The sequence below is a fragment of the Eleutherodactylus coqui genome, chromosome 12 (assembly GCF_035609145.1).
Source record: "Eleutherodactylus coqui strain aEleCoq1 chromosome 12, aEleCoq1.hap1, whole genome shotgun sequence".
NCBI classification, from domain to species: Eukaryota; Metazoa; Chordata; class Amphibia; order Anura; family Eleutherodactylidae; genus Eleutherodactylus; species Eleutherodactylus coqui.
Window position 1 is genome coordinate 114,580,361 of NC_089848.1, and position 12,670 is coordinate 114,593,030.

A 12,670-nucleotide genomic window follows, 5' to 3' on the forward strand; every position below is an offset into this window, starting at 1 on the left:
GCTGTCACCGCCCCCCCCCCCCCCCCACTGCCCCTCTGCCTTCATAAGATCACGCTCGATTTGTATCATGAAGCTAATTTTTCATAGAACATCCCTCCATATGCAAGGGGGTGGGGGACCAAGCACCAGTACTTGGGGGGCAGTGCAGACCCCAGTAACTAGGCAGAGAAGGTACATCACATGGTCACTGATGTATAGGTGGTGACACGTGCCCTGAATCGCTTATACACCCAGTCATGTTTTATTGGAGTGAGGGGCGATGGGCCATGCTGCTGTACACCAATGGCTGCAGAACGCCATCACCTGCTGCCACTTATACAAATATCCTCTGCGCTCTGTAGCCAAGTACAATGGGTGACAGTGACAAACGATGAAGGGAGGTCCCTAAGGAGTCCAACTCGTCACTCACCCCCGGGTACCAGATTTGTTTTTGGATGACCGAGTCCATACATGTTGGTGGTTGCTTAGTGGCTGAGGGCGCTGGCTTCCATCACTGAAGATGGATGAGAATTCCTCCAGATCTGCAGGGTCTGTCTTGATGTTTCTACTCTTCCCATTCACTATGTAAATCCCTTAAAAGATAAGTTCATATTTCACAGACTCCATCAATGATTGATTGTATTCCCGAATGAATTCTGCAAACATCCCCCCCAGCAGGGCAGATCTGCTCCCTCTTGCTGCCACATGGAGGGGATGGAAAGTGTAACTTGCACCAGGCTGCGTAATATTACTATCTTTCTGGTTGTCCCTGTCTTTGATGCCCCCCAAAAAGTGGGACCCTTATAGTGCAGATTATTGTGAATGGACCTACCATATTGATGGGTCCATTGTCCAAGGACCTTAAGAACACCATTGGGTAGAAAGTCATTTTCAGGTAGAGATTTCCTTTAATAGAAACATTGTATCACTGGATAGTATTCAAGGGGGCGGAGCCGTGACCACCTCTCATTCATATTCAGGGTGGTCATTATTTAAAAATGAAATCTATGTAGCTCAAGTATAAGCGATCTGGAGGCAAACAGTAGCGATAATCAGTGAGGCATGAGTGATGTCACTGGTTGTCTGTTTATTGAGGCCAGGTCATGATACTTTGTAGCTGTTATGACTTTCTTGGTCACCATAACCCTGGAAACTTTATGCTTCTGATGACCCTGAGATGTCACTTATTTTGAGATTGTCAATAAAGGTCAGCATTTTCTAGACTCCTTGGAGAAGAGGAGGGGGAAGTGGAGGAGCAGAATAATATGTTCAATCCTGATTATGAGGCCCCAAAGTGACACATAAGTGATACATATATACAAACATACATCTAAAAATATACAAAGAGAGCACATACAGCTGCATGAAGATACATTAATAGACACACAAACTTGTACTTACAAATACATACATGAGCTAGGCTGGGCTCACACAAGCATATCCCACACCGCACAGACTGCGAGATATACGAGCGCTGCACGCAGTCAGTACACAATGTCATTGTGTACTGGCTGTATGCAGCTCATCACCATGTTCTATCTTATAGTGTATGCTCGAATAATACGCACCAAGATAGGACATGCGAAGTTGTGTGAGTGGCAACATGGCTGCCTTTGGATAGCTTGGTACAGCGTATTACGTGCGCAGAATACACTGTACTGACACGATCATGTAAGCCGGGCCCTAAACATACAAACACAAATATGTTTATACAGATACATATTGTACATGTATGTACACACAAATGACATATACATGTTGTCTCACTCATGTGAATGGGATGTGCAGAACTCCTTGCACCTGTCTTCATTCTACATAAGGTTTTCTAGTTTACCTTCGCACCTGGGCTGTAAGGGAGCTTTAAACGGAACGTTTATCGTTCGGTCTAAATGTGACCGCTCGCTTCTCGTTCGTCGTTCATTTTACGCAGGCCTAAAAATCATCGTTGGCTTGTTCGCTTATCGTTCAGTCCCTCTGATTCACTTATAACGCGCTTTGAACGAGCCAATGATGAATTTGCTTGTCTAAACAAACTGCATGAGTGCGAACGAGTTAGATATGACGTCAGGCACTCATTTGTTCGAACGAGAATCGTCTCCTCTAAAAGGACCCTTAGAAGAAGATATCAATCCTGCCTATAACACAGATAAAAAGGGAGATTATGCTTCCATTAAGAAGAGGCGTGTTCATTGTGTCTCATTACCATACAGAGAATTCACATGACCTAAATTTCACAATTCTTTTCAATATGGCTCAACAGTGAAACAAGCCAATGAGTAACGTCTTTTCTAGGGGGATGGGGCATCATGGATTGAGGGCAAAGTAGATGTTCCCAGACGTTCGCTGCTTCTTTAAAAGAGTCACATGACTAGATAATCACAACCTCTTCTTCTCATTATCCTTGTTCAGTAACAACTTGTTTTATTTTCTTTTTTTGCTTTTTATCATATTTCCACTACCATCAGATCGAAAAAATGGAAGCCTGAGCCTCAATGTCGAGGAAAAAAACTTCAACAAGGAATCAGCTGCTAGAGTCCTTCATTCTCTACTTCAGAAGAGGGTGTTAGATGTGGAGGAGGCATCAGCTAAGATCCTAAGATCTGGTGGAGAAGACTCGGTTATAAACAATAAATCCTGGGGAGTCGGCAGGTCCAAAAAATCTCAAAAGAAGCCACCAGCTCTGCTTGCTTCCTCCACAGGAGATCAAGTGTCTTCAGAGGGTCCTAATGGCCAAGCCAAGGTGGCCTCTACGGAAGGTACATTGAGTGATCATTCTACTGCAGTAAAGGCAGAGAATAACTCGTTGACTTGTGTCGACTGCGGTGAGGAAACCTACAATGAGAAACCTCCATCGAGATCATTGCTGTCTGAGCATGATTTTGACAATGTGGAGTCAGTAACCGGCCTCGTGTGGCCTCTCAGCCAAGGTGCCATTGACTTTAGAAAAAGTGTGGTTAAAGGAGATAGACCTTCTGTGACTGAAAGTCAAGAAGATTCTGGAAGTGGTGACCCTCACGTTAAAGGTCCTCCAGGTCAACTCTCGCGGTCTGGATCTGAAATGGATTTACGAGACTTTATGGACATGGAGACTTCTACTCCTTCACAGACATCGACGACTGGCAACATCACCCCATTCATCCCTTCTACAGAAAAAGCCATCAGTCCAGACTCTGCAGAGATTGACCATCTCCTACAAGTGTCTCGAGAAACAGTTCTTCAGCCTCCATCTTCTTCAGGTTTTGAGGCAGGGAAATCTCAGTCAGCTACTATGGAGAAAACATCTGATGGGTCAACAGCACTGGGAGCCCAAGGGAGCACTGATAAGACTTTAGTCACAGAAAAACCCCAAGAAGAGTTCTCTTCTACCAGCATCTCACATAATGGTCCACTAAAACCTTTTGAGCCCCCTACTGACTTCCGAGACATAGACTATAACGAGCACTCTGATATAGAGGACGACTGGAGGTTTCCTCATTTTCCGGAGTCATCCTTCACTGGTGGGGACTCTACCAAGTCCATTCATGATAAACTTGACCCTTGGCACAAGACGGGCCATTATGATGACTTCCCACCTTTTGATGACACGCTTTTCTACCCCACTCCTTCTTTCTATGCAGATGGTTATGAAGAAACAGGCATTGAGGATGACGATGAAGATGATGATCTTGAGGAATCTGATGACGACGATGATATCACTGCGAGAGGAGTTGGGGACATCCCTAAGACTGCTACCTTAACTCCAAAGATACAGATTCCAGAGTCCAGTCCTGACATTAATCGAGATCAAACCCATGGATTGTCAGGAACCCATGAAAACAGCACAGAGTGCAGAAGCGGCTATGTGCGACGCAACAATTCGTGCAAGTCATTATGTGACATCTACCCGACCTACTGCTACAATGGTGGCCAGTGCTACATCGTGGAGAACACGGGAGCATTCTGCAGGTAAAACATCAACCATGCTGCATGTCTTGCCAGTAGTCAGTGACCTCAGTGGTAGTTTTTCTTCTCCCCATTTGCTGTGTAATTGAGTATCTATTACTCCCTGTTATAAGCCATCTCAAATATGGTAGTGGCTGACTAAACAACAGGTGAATGCAATCTATTGTTCCCTGTTTTCAGCCATTTCAGGCTAGGAAGAGGCTGTGAGTATAGTGTTCCTCAATGGCATGAGTGACTGTAAACGTAAAATCCTTTACATCCTTTACATTTACATCTATTATATGCGACTGATATCAGCATCCCCTCTTATAAATCTCCTGTACTGTTATAAACTCCGGATTTTAGGGGTACTGGCCCTTTAAATGCATCTATATTATAAACCTTCTCATATCCATCCCCTTGCCAAGTTATTAATTATTACTTACCTGTTATTTAGTCCCTACAACAGTGGTCTACAACCTGCAGCCCTCCAACTGTGGGGACATTATAAGTTGCAGGATGCCCTGACAGCCGCATACTGGGAGTTGTAGTTACACCATACTCTCCTACAAGAACATATCAGATTCTATTGTTCATTGCAGCTTGTCTTTATCTGGTCCAATCCTCAGCAGATATCTGTGCAGCAGCCATTACAACAGACTGTGTTGTCTTATAGGCCAGTTATGAAGGCTGCAGACAGAGGGCATGGCTTTGGGGGGATCATGGGCCCCTGGATGTGTTGTTGTGTCCATTGGAGATCTCTAGAGCATTGATGAGCGATCCCTCCAGCCCCATGTAAAGGAATTTCAGGTCCTTTGTCTCTGTTTGTGAATGGACTGCGGGGGGCCGAAAACTCACTAAACCATCACACAGATGCCCCAGGCCCCATGACAGTTATTAACCATCACGAATAACCCAGAACCCCTCAACTGCTACAAACCAGAGTACAAGAGAAGTGGTGCAGTGCCCATATATACAGAATAAGAGCAGATACAGAAAATTACACCCAGTATACAGGAGAATAGAAGCAGTAGTACTGTGCAGTGTCCATATATACAGAATAAGAGGAGATACTGAAAATTACACTCAGTATAAAGAAGAAGAGAAGTGGTACTGTGCAGTGTCCATATATATAGAATAAGAGCAGATACTGAGAATTACACCCAGCATAGAGGACAGGAGAAGTGGTCCTGTGCAGTGTCCATATATACAGAATAGAAGTGGTACTGTGCAGTGTCCATATATATAGAATAAGAGCAGATACTGAGAATTACACCCAGCATAGAGGACAGGAGAAGTGGTCCTGTGCGGTGTCCATATATTGTATATAGAATAAGAGCAGATACTGAGAATTACACCCAGCATACAGGACAGGAGAAGTGATACTGTGCAGTGTCCATATATACAGAATAAGAGAAGATACTGAAAATTACACTCAGTATAAAGAAGAAGAGAAGTGGTACTGTGCAGTGTCCATATATATAGAATAAGAGCAGATACTGAGAATTACACCCAGCATAGAGGACAGGAGAAGTGATACTGTGTAGAGTCCATATATACAGGATAAGAGGAGATACTGATAATTACACCAAGTGTACAGGACAGGAGAAATTGTACTGTGCAGTGTCCATATATATAGAATAAGAGTAGATAAGGGAATTACACCCAGTATACAGGACAGGAGAAGTAGTACTGTGCAATATACATATAGATGGAATAAGAGGAGATACTGAGAATTACACCCAGTATGCAGAACAGGAGAAGGGATACTGTGCAGTGTCCATATATACAGAATAAGAGCAAATACTGAGAATTATACCCAGTATACAGGACAGAAGAAGTGATACTGTGCAGTGTCCGTATATACAGAATAAGAGCAGATACTGAGAATTACACCCAGTTTTCAGGACAGAAGAAGTGGTACTGTGCAGCATCCATATATACAGAATAAGAGGTGATACTGAGAATTACACCCAGTATACAGGTCAGAAGAAGTGGTACTGTGCAGTGTCCATATATACAGGATAAGAGCAGATGCTGAGAATTACATATAGCCTCAGACAGCCGCTCGAAGCGCCGCGATTGTCGAGCGGAGTCTGTTCTATTTTTTGGCATTTAGCGCTTCTCATCAATGATGAGGAGTGCTAGAAGCTGGCCGAAAACAAAAGTAAAAGGCCGCGATTTAAATTGCAGTGCTTTGCCATGTTCATGTGTGAGGGAGGCCTAAGAGCAGATACTAAGAATTACATGGAGTATACAGGACAACAGAGGTATTACTGTGCAATATCCATGTATACAGACAAATAAGAGAGATGGAATAAAACCTCTACAGTGCCACCTATTGGAAGGCAGCATTCCTTCAAGACAAAGTCTGACTTTTTATACAAGCCTGGTAACAATGACCGGGAATTAAAAGTGAAGCCACACTTCATGTGCAGACAGCTGTTTCATAGTATTTGCCCATCACCAGCATACAGTAGGAGTCTGACTTCGCTAGTGAGAGGCCTGGGATGGGGGGGTCAGAAACACTATCTTTTCTCCTTAGGGAGAGCACCTAGACGGCGAGTGAGGAGACTCATATGGCTATGCACGCTCCTCTGGGTAATATGCAAATAAGGGAGATGGAATAAAACCTCCAAGCCAGACTCCTAAGGTACGCTGATGAAGGGCAAACACTCTGAAACAGCTGTCTGTACATGGAGTCTTGCTTTGCTTTTAATTCCTGGTCATTGTTACAAGACTTGTATAAAAAGTCTTACTTTGGCTTGAAGGAATGCTGCCTTCCAATAGGTGGCACTGTGGAGGTTTTATTCCATCTCCCTAATTTGCATATTACCCAGAGGAGCGTGCATGGCCATTTGAGTCTCCTCACTCACCGTCTAGGTGCTCTCACTAAGGAGAAAAGATAACGTTTGTATGCAAACAGAAATGGTACTGTGCAGTGAATTATTTCTGGGTTAATGTAAAATATTTTCAAAACTGGTTTTAAGATGGGTAATGATTTACAGCTGGAGGGTATGATAATGTGTTTTAGATGATTGCTGCCACATGAAGGGTCGGTAGTTACAGGGAGGATGGCCAGGATGTCAAGAACAATAAGGATTATTTTTGTTTTTTTGTAAAGCCAAACCCAGAATCCCACTTATATATGGTTCTAGTACTACTTACATCATTGAACAGGCATATTCCTGAAATACTTTGTACTGCAGTTCAGTTTGAAAGGAAGAACCAACAGAAACAAATACATTTTCATCACTTTCTCCTGAACCCCCGCTGCAGATTTGTCTACTTCACGTGGAAAGAATTTCTTGTACTCTGACATCTCCTGGCTGGACCTGGTGTAAGCTAATAACTCTGCCGGATCTACAGACTTCAAACTGACTTTGTAAGGAGAACTAGAATATCTGGAGTGGATCTTCTTATATGTTGCAAGGAGACACTTAAAAAAGCTTCAGTAATATCAACTCTGCTCTCTAAACTCATAGGCTGCATTCTCATTGATGTCACCCCTGCTCTCTAGACAATAGGTAGGCTGTAATCTAAGTGATGTCACCGCTGCTCTCTAGAGAATAGGTAGGCTGTAATCTAAGTGATGTCAGTGCTGCTCTCTAAAGAATAGGTAGGCTGTAATCTCAGTGATGTCAGTGCTGCTCTCTAGAGAATAGGTAGGCTGTAATCTCAGGGATGTGACTCCTGATGTCTAGAGAATAGCTAGGCTGTAATCTTAGGGATGTCACTCTGCTCTCTAGAGAATAGCTAGTATGTAATCTCATTGATGTCACCCCTGCTCTCTAGAGAATAGATGGGCTGTAATTATAGTGATTTTACCTCTGCTCTCTAGGGAATAGGTAGGCTGTAATCTCAGTGATGTCACCTCTGCTCTCTATGGAGTAGGTAGGCTGTAATCATAGTGATGTCACCTCTGCTCTCTAGAGAATAGCTAGGCTGTAATCTCATTGATGTCACCCCTGCTCTCTAGAGAATAGGTAGGCTGTAATCTCAGTGATGTCACCGCTGCTCCCTAGGGAATAGGTAGGCTGTAATCTCATTGATGTCACCCCTGCTCTTTAGGGAATAGGTAGCTGCTTTCTCAGTGATGTGACTGCTGCTCTGTAGAGAATAGGTAGGCTGTAATCTCATTGATGTCACCGCTGCTCTTTAGGAAATAGATAGGCTGCTTTCTCAGTGATGTGACCGCTGCTCTGTAGTGAGCTGGTAGGCTGCAATCTCAGTGATATCGGTGGTCTCTAGTGAATGGATAAACTGTATTCTTCGTGATATCACCAGTGCTCTCTAGTAAATCGATAGGGTACATTCTCGATGATGTCAACACTTGTCTCTATTGAATGGATAGGCTGCATTCTCAGTGATGTCACTGTTGCTCTCTAGTGAATGGATAGGTTGCATTATTAGTGATTTCACTGCTGCTTTCTAGTGACTGGATAATCTAGATTCTCAGTGATGTCCCCACATCTTTCTAGTGAATGGATAGGCTGTATTCTCCATGATGTCACCGCTGCTCTCTAGTGAATTGATGGACTGCAATCTCAGAGATGTCAGTGGTTTCTAGTGAATGGATAGTCTACATTCTGAGTGATGTCCCCACAGATTTCTAGTGAATGGATAGGCTGCATTGTCAGTGATGTCACTGTTGCTCTCTAGTGAATGGATAGGCTGCATTATTAGTGATGTCACCACTTTTCTGTAGTAAGATGATAGGCTGCATTGTCAGTGATGTCACTGTTGCTCTCTAGTGAATGGATAGGCTGCATTATTAGTGATGTCACCACTTTTCTGTAGTAAGATGATAGGCTGCATTGTCAGTGATGTCACTGTTGCTCTCTAGTGAATGGATAGGCTGCATTATTAGTGATGTCACCACTTTTCTGTAGTAAGATGATAGGCTGCATTGTCAGTGATGTCACTGTTGCTCTCTAGTGAATGGATAGGCTGCATTATTAGTGATGTCACCACTTTTCTGTAGTAAGATGATAGGCTGCATTGTCAGTGATGTCACTGTTGCTCTCTAGTGAATGGATAGGCTGCATTATTAGTGATGTCACCACTTTTCTGTAGTAAGATGATAGGCTGCATTGTCAGTGATGTCACTGTTGCTCTCTAGTGAATGGATAGGCTGCATTATTAGTGATGTCACCACTTTTCTGTAGTAAGATGATAGGCTGCATTGTCAGTGATGTCACTGTTGCTCTCTAGTGAATGGATAGGCTGCATTATTAGTGATGTCACCACTTTTCTGTAGTAAGATGATAGGCTGCATTGTCAGTGATGTCACTGTTGCTCTCTAGTGAATGGATAGGCTGCATTATTAGTGATGTCACCACTTTTCTGTAGTAAAATGATAGGCTGCATTTTTAGTGATGTCTCTGTGCTGATAGGAGACCACTACTCTTCTAGAAACCTTTATAAGAAGCAATAAGTGTATTGTACTCCATAGCACATAATGTTCTATACAGGGTTAGGTGAGGCACACAGATATGATCCTTATGTATCTGCTGCCAATGACAAGTGCCAGACAGAGCGAATATCTCCAGCTCTTTCAGCGTCATGCGATATAAATTATAACCTCCGGATATGGAGTCAGCTGTGGATTTACATGGTCACAGTTAACTGGCTGCACGTTTTGCTATCAATCCCTTGCAGTTGATTATAACCAGATTTCCTTCCTGCTGCTGTCGCCTCTCATACCACTTGCGAGTTGTGCGCTGCTTCTAAGATGTCAGCTTGTAGACTTGTCTCCTTCTTCTCCTCAATGTCATCAATTTCCACCTGGATGATAAGTCATCAGCACCTCCTGTGCGTCTGTCAGGTTCCCCATTTTCTTTGGGGACACTTCTGGACAAGTGAAGAGGGTTAAGAAGTATAATATGTAATGTGTGATATTACCATGTATGTCCCTGGCAAATCATACCAAAACAGGAACCTGTCATCGACCACTAATTGTGCCTCAGTGACTGCATGGGATCTCTGGGGGTTCACCTATTAAAAGGACAGACCTCCCCTCATAGGAAATAACATGTAAATATGAGACCTCTTCATTTCCCATAAGAAAAAGCTGATGCACCCATGATGGTTGCTGAATTTTCCCCAGGGACCCACTGACCATAGGTATCAGCCCTATAGTAGTGTTCTTCTTCTATCACCTCACTAGGGCCCACAGATACTGTGCCGCATAAAAGGTTGGCATATAAAATGAGAATGCTTTGTCTGGGTGGGAATGTGTGTAAGTGCGAAAGTAACTGGTCAGTAATAGGAAGCAGAGGGGGGTTACTAGTGGGCTACTGGGCCCTATTCTTTTTTATATATTTATTAATGACCCAAGGATTGTGCAGTAAAATATCAATATTTCCAGATAATACAAAACTGTGTAAAGTAATTAACACAAGAGAGGTCAGAATGCGGTTACAAATGGATCTGGATAAGTTGGGGGCAGAAAAGTGGCAAATGAGGTTTAACACTGATAAATGTAAAGTTCTGCACATGGGCAGAGGAGACATGTCACCATTACATGCTAAATGGGAAACCACTGGGGACACTGACATGGAAAAGGACTTGGGGATTTTAGTTAACGGTAAGCTTTATTGTAGCCACCAGTGTCAGGCAGCTGCTGCCAAGGCAAATAGGATCAAAAGAGGTCTAGGGGTACATGATGAGAACATTGTTCTTCCTCTTTACAAGTCACTGGTCAGACCACACATGGAATATTCTGTACAGTTTTGGGTACCGGTACTCAAGAAGGACATATCAGAGCTTGAGCAGGTACAAAGACGGCAACTGAAGTAATAAATAGAATGGGTGGACTACAATACCCCGAGAGGTTATCAAAACTGGGGTTATTTAGTTTAGAAAAAAAGACTGCTGAGGAGCGACCTAATAACTATGTATAAATATATAAGGGGACAATACAGAGATCTCTCCCATCATCTAGTTATACCCAGGACTGCGACTGTAACAAGGGGGCGCCCTCTATGTCTAGAGGAAAGAAGGTTTCTAGACCGACATAGAAGGGGGTTCTTTACTGTACGAGCATGGCTGAGAAAATCACGCAAGATTTGTGCGTTGCGAGATACACAAAGTTTGCGCAAATATGAACCCCATTCTTTTGAATAGAGTCATATACACAAGCTGTGTTTTCCTGCATCACATTGCCTGAGTATGTGGTAATGGCGACTTTGATAAAAGTGTTTAAGAGGGGCCTGGATGAATTTCTTGCACATTACAATATTATAGTCACTGATTACTTCAGGAGGGTCGGTGATCCAGGGATTATTCTGATTGCCAGACTTGGAGTCTGAAAATAATATTTTTACCTTTATATGAGGAAAAGTGGCTTCTACCCTGTTTCCCCAATAATAAGACACTTTCTTATATTAATTTTTGCCCAAAATAGGCACTAGGTCTTATTTTCCGGGGAGGTCTTATTATACTTACCTAGCTGGCTTGGTCCAGGTTCCTCCCGCTGCTCTCCACAGCTCCAACGCGCTTCCGCAGTCCTCGGCTGCTCATACAACATCACTTCCTGGTTATGGCATTCATCAATCCCACCTCCAGGAAACAATGGTTGTGATTGGTTCGTCGACCGCTGCTCAGCCAATCAATGCAGCACTGGATGAACCATTGCGATGGCTGTGATCGATTTATCCAGCAGTGCATTGATTGGTTCTTCCACCGTTGCTCAGCCAATCAGCAGCCATCACATTGTAGAGGCATAATGAATGAATTGGCTGAGCCACGGCCAATCACAGCCATCACATTGGTTTATCCAGCGCTGCACTGATTGGCTGAGCAGCAGTCGAAAAACCAATCACAGGCATCGCGTTGTGGAGGCAGGATTTATGAGTCCTATAATTAGGAAGTGACATTGTACGAGCGGCTGAGGACTGCGGGAACCGCGCCAAACCTCTGTGTCTTCTCACACCCCTTCTGGGTGCTCTCCTTAAGGAGAGATGACACCCCCCTTGACCCACATCACAGGCCACTCACCAGCCAAGCCAGAAACCTACTGCACACTGATGAGGGGCAAACACGCTGAAACAGCTGTCTGTGTATGGTTTTCTGGATTGGTTTCCTATTCCCAATCATTGTTTTGCAGACTTGTTAAAAAGTCGTATATTGATTTGAAGGAATGCTGCTATCCAATAAGTGGCGCTGCAGAGGTATTGTTCTATCTTTCTTATTTGCATAAATTACCCAGAGGATCATGCATGGCCATATAAGTCTCCTCACTCACCTCTCAAGTGTCTTCTCACACCCCTTCTGGGTGCTCTCCTTGGGGAAAGATGATGCCATCCCCCGACCCACTGAACCCCTAGGTGACTCCACACACTTTTTGGGTGCTCTTCTTAAGGAAAGATGACACCCCTCTTGACCGACTTCTAAAGGCCAATTTACACACAACGATTATGAAAGACGTTGAGTCACTCATTCATTTGTTTGCTCAATCGTTGCATGTAAATGGGCCATTAGTTATCAACAGCCAATTATCTCTATCGCTACCTGTAGGGGGCTGCAGTTTACCTACTGCTTGTGACATACTCTGTGCTGCTACACAGGGCAAAGTCTGAAACCTCTCCTGGGCCTTAAGGCCCATTTTCTCGCAATGATTATCTCACACACTTTGTTCAAATGAGTGAAACTGAGCAATAATCGTTACGTGTAAACGTGAAGCCATCGTGCACCGTTCGTTCACATGTCGCTTATTGCTGAGTTTCAGCCTACATAAAAATGATCATTAGGTTTAAATGGCATTCGC

At 43.6% G+C, this 12,670-nt stretch overlaps 1 protein-coding gene across 5 annotated transcripts in view; it reads left to right on the forward strand.

Moving 5' to 3' along the window:
- Positions 1-12,670, forward strand: part of CSPG5 (chondroitin sulfate proteoglycan 5) — a 60,086-nt gene that overhangs the window by 803 nt on the left and 46,613 nt on the right. For all 5 annotated transcript variants that reach the window (XM_066585551.1, XM_066585553.1, XM_066585552.1 and 2 more), the window contains exon 2: positions 2,445-3,924. In XM_066585551.1, coding sequence (XP_066441648.1) covers positions 2,445-3,924 — 1,480 coding nt within the window. The remainder of the gene's footprint in view (positions 1-2,444; positions 3,925-12,670) is intronic.